The sequence below is a fragment of the Pinus tabuliformis genome, chromosome X, assembly GCF_031772625.1.
Source record: "Pinus tabuliformis cultivar Carrire ecotype Pingquan chromosome X, CPIR1, whole genome shotgun sequence".
Taxonomy (NCBI): domain Eukaryota; kingdom Viridiplantae; phylum Streptophyta; class Pinopsida; order Pinales; family Pinaceae; genus Pinus; species Pinus tabuliformis.
In genome coordinates, this window is record NC_142308.1 from 1,003,707,544 (window position 1) to 1,003,709,567 (window position 2,024).

The 2,024-nt window shown below is 39.9% G+C and overlaps 1 protein-coding gene across 1 annotated transcript; it reads right to left on the reverse strand.

The window, feature by feature from the left end:
• Positions 1-558: 558 nt before the first annotated feature.
• LOC149143129 (phospholipase A1-Igamma1, chloroplastic-like) lies at positions 559-1,708 on the reverse strand. Its single transcript, XM_089451692.1, has 2 exons — positions 987-1,708; positions 559-901 (listed from the first exon to the last, which is right to left on the reverse strand). Exons 1-2 carry the CDS (start codon positions 1,706-1,708, stop codon positions 559-561), a joined length of 1,065 nt encoding a protein of 354 aa, XP_089307818.1.
• Positions 1,709-2,024: the final 316 nt, after the last annotated feature.

A 2,024-nucleotide genomic window follows, 5' to 3' on the forward strand; every position in this document is an offset into this window, starting at 1 on the left:
AATAAAGATTAAAGAACATCTAAATATTATTTTTTTTATGATAAATCATACTGGATGGTTCCAATAGTGTGTAAAAAAATTTGGTATGTGATTTTTAAGGAATTTTTTTTACTTAAAAAATAAAAAATACAGTGGCCTACGATGACATAAATTGTACTGAAGCAGAAGGTCAATAATTTTTTCAGAGTGGTGAGCAAGCATTAAAATGATATAATTAGGAATTTCATAAAACCTGATGAATAACAAATCAACAATGATGTCCGTTAACATCTCTAAGTCTGGATTTCAACCATCTCTAAGTCTATGATGCAATCGAATTTCTTAAGAAATCTGTTAGGTAAGCGTTAGGTCTCTTACAAAAGCTATCAGAACAATAGAGACTATGTTTAATTTGGAGAGAGTCATCTAACTAGTTTTATCCTATACCAAGTTTTTGTGTCCCGATCACTTGACTCGCTCACAAGCAGGTCATGATGATAATAAAGGACGGAAGCTCTGTTACAGTCAGTTATCTTACATTTTCCTTTTCTTGTGCAGATTTGTGAAGATGATCTTCAATTAATAGGTCGCAGCAAGTGGAGCAGGACCTTTCCGCCCCAAAGATTTGAAAGGTCTACCCACTCCGATATAGCCTTCAATCAGACGAAGATAAACCACTAAATTGTGGGCGTAAGCAGGATCAAGATTGCGGATGTCATTGTTGTCCAAAACAATCTTTACACCCACGTGAAAATATGTCCAGGGAAGCGAATCCAACAGTTTTGTTAACCATCGCCATGAATTCTCGTTGAAAACAAATCCAGGAACTTTGGGAACAACATCCCTCTTATTCACCAACCGCAACACTTTCACTCCTAGCTCCTCCATTCGCAGGGCAAATGCTCTGTTCCCTACGCGCGGACTGGCGAATGCAAACGCAGTCACAGGTAAGGGCCGTTCCGGAAAGTTTGAGTTGAGAATTTTTTTTTATGTCATATGAACTTAACGTTGCCAGGGCAGCTCCCAAGCTGTGTCCAGTCAAAGTTACGCTCAAACTCTCATCCTTGAATTTATCAACCAGTCTGAGAATCTCAGAAATAACAGTATCTCTGGCACATCTTGAATCTTCTCCTTTAGAGATGTAGCAGCTTAAAAATCCTTTCTCTACTCGGACACCCTTATCGCTTAAACTAGCTGTACTTGATAATCGGTGTCCCATGACTTTGTTCCTCAAACGAGGTGTCGTTGGAAATCCGGTTTTGACAACGTTGTGCTTGAAACGACTAAAAGATAATCGAGCAGGAACTAAAATATCTCTAGCATCCTGTATCCATTCTTGGCGTGTTTCAGTTCCTCTCCAGGCTACTACAATATCTCGCCTCCCTAGTCTTCGTATCTCTTCAGCGTCTGTGCAGACTGTAATGAAGCCAATCCAAACAGATTGCTCTACCGGCCTCCCCAGTGCATCAGTTTCCGCGTACAAATACTTGGTCACTTCGTAGCCGGCGCTACAGGAAGCTCCGGAATGAGCAGGCCTTTCACAACTCTCAAACAATTTATCAATGCTGTATTTACACCCACCTAGATCATTCGTGGAATGTTTAATATCAAACGCATCATAGCTCAGCTCTGCAAAATCACCATATCTGAGAATCTCAGTTTTCAATACTGGATTAATGGGATCTAATAACCCATTCCACGAGTTTGCTCCTTGAATATCTTGCCACATAGCCGCAAGTGGTATATTTTCGTATCTGGAGGCCTTTGTCAAATCTTACTGCAAATGTGGGCAGCTCGAAGTTGTCGAGGATGAAGGGAACAGCCTCATCCTTCGTAGTACTGAACACAGGTGATGTAGGTTTTCACGTGAGAACAATTTAACCTTAATAACAATTTTACCAGTGAAGAGAGGTTGGGCAAGTTAACGACTTTAATAACAGCTTAACCTTTGCAATTGTAAGCAAAATGTTCAATTAGCTGCCACAGAAATCCCAATATGTATATTGCTATACGCCAAATACCATTATATAAGCCAGATCAAAGTG

Bases quoted from the DNA above. Each gene is read 5' to 3' on its own strand.
- LOC149143129 (XM_089451692.1), bottom strand. From the start codon at position 1,708: ATGTGGCAAGATATTCAAGGAGCAAACTCGTGGAATGGGTTATTAGAT. The intron at 902-986 runs GTTAAGTTCATA...TGCATTCGCCAG, and splicing joins TTGGGAGCTGCCCTGGCAAC to TCCGCGCGTAGGGAACAGAG.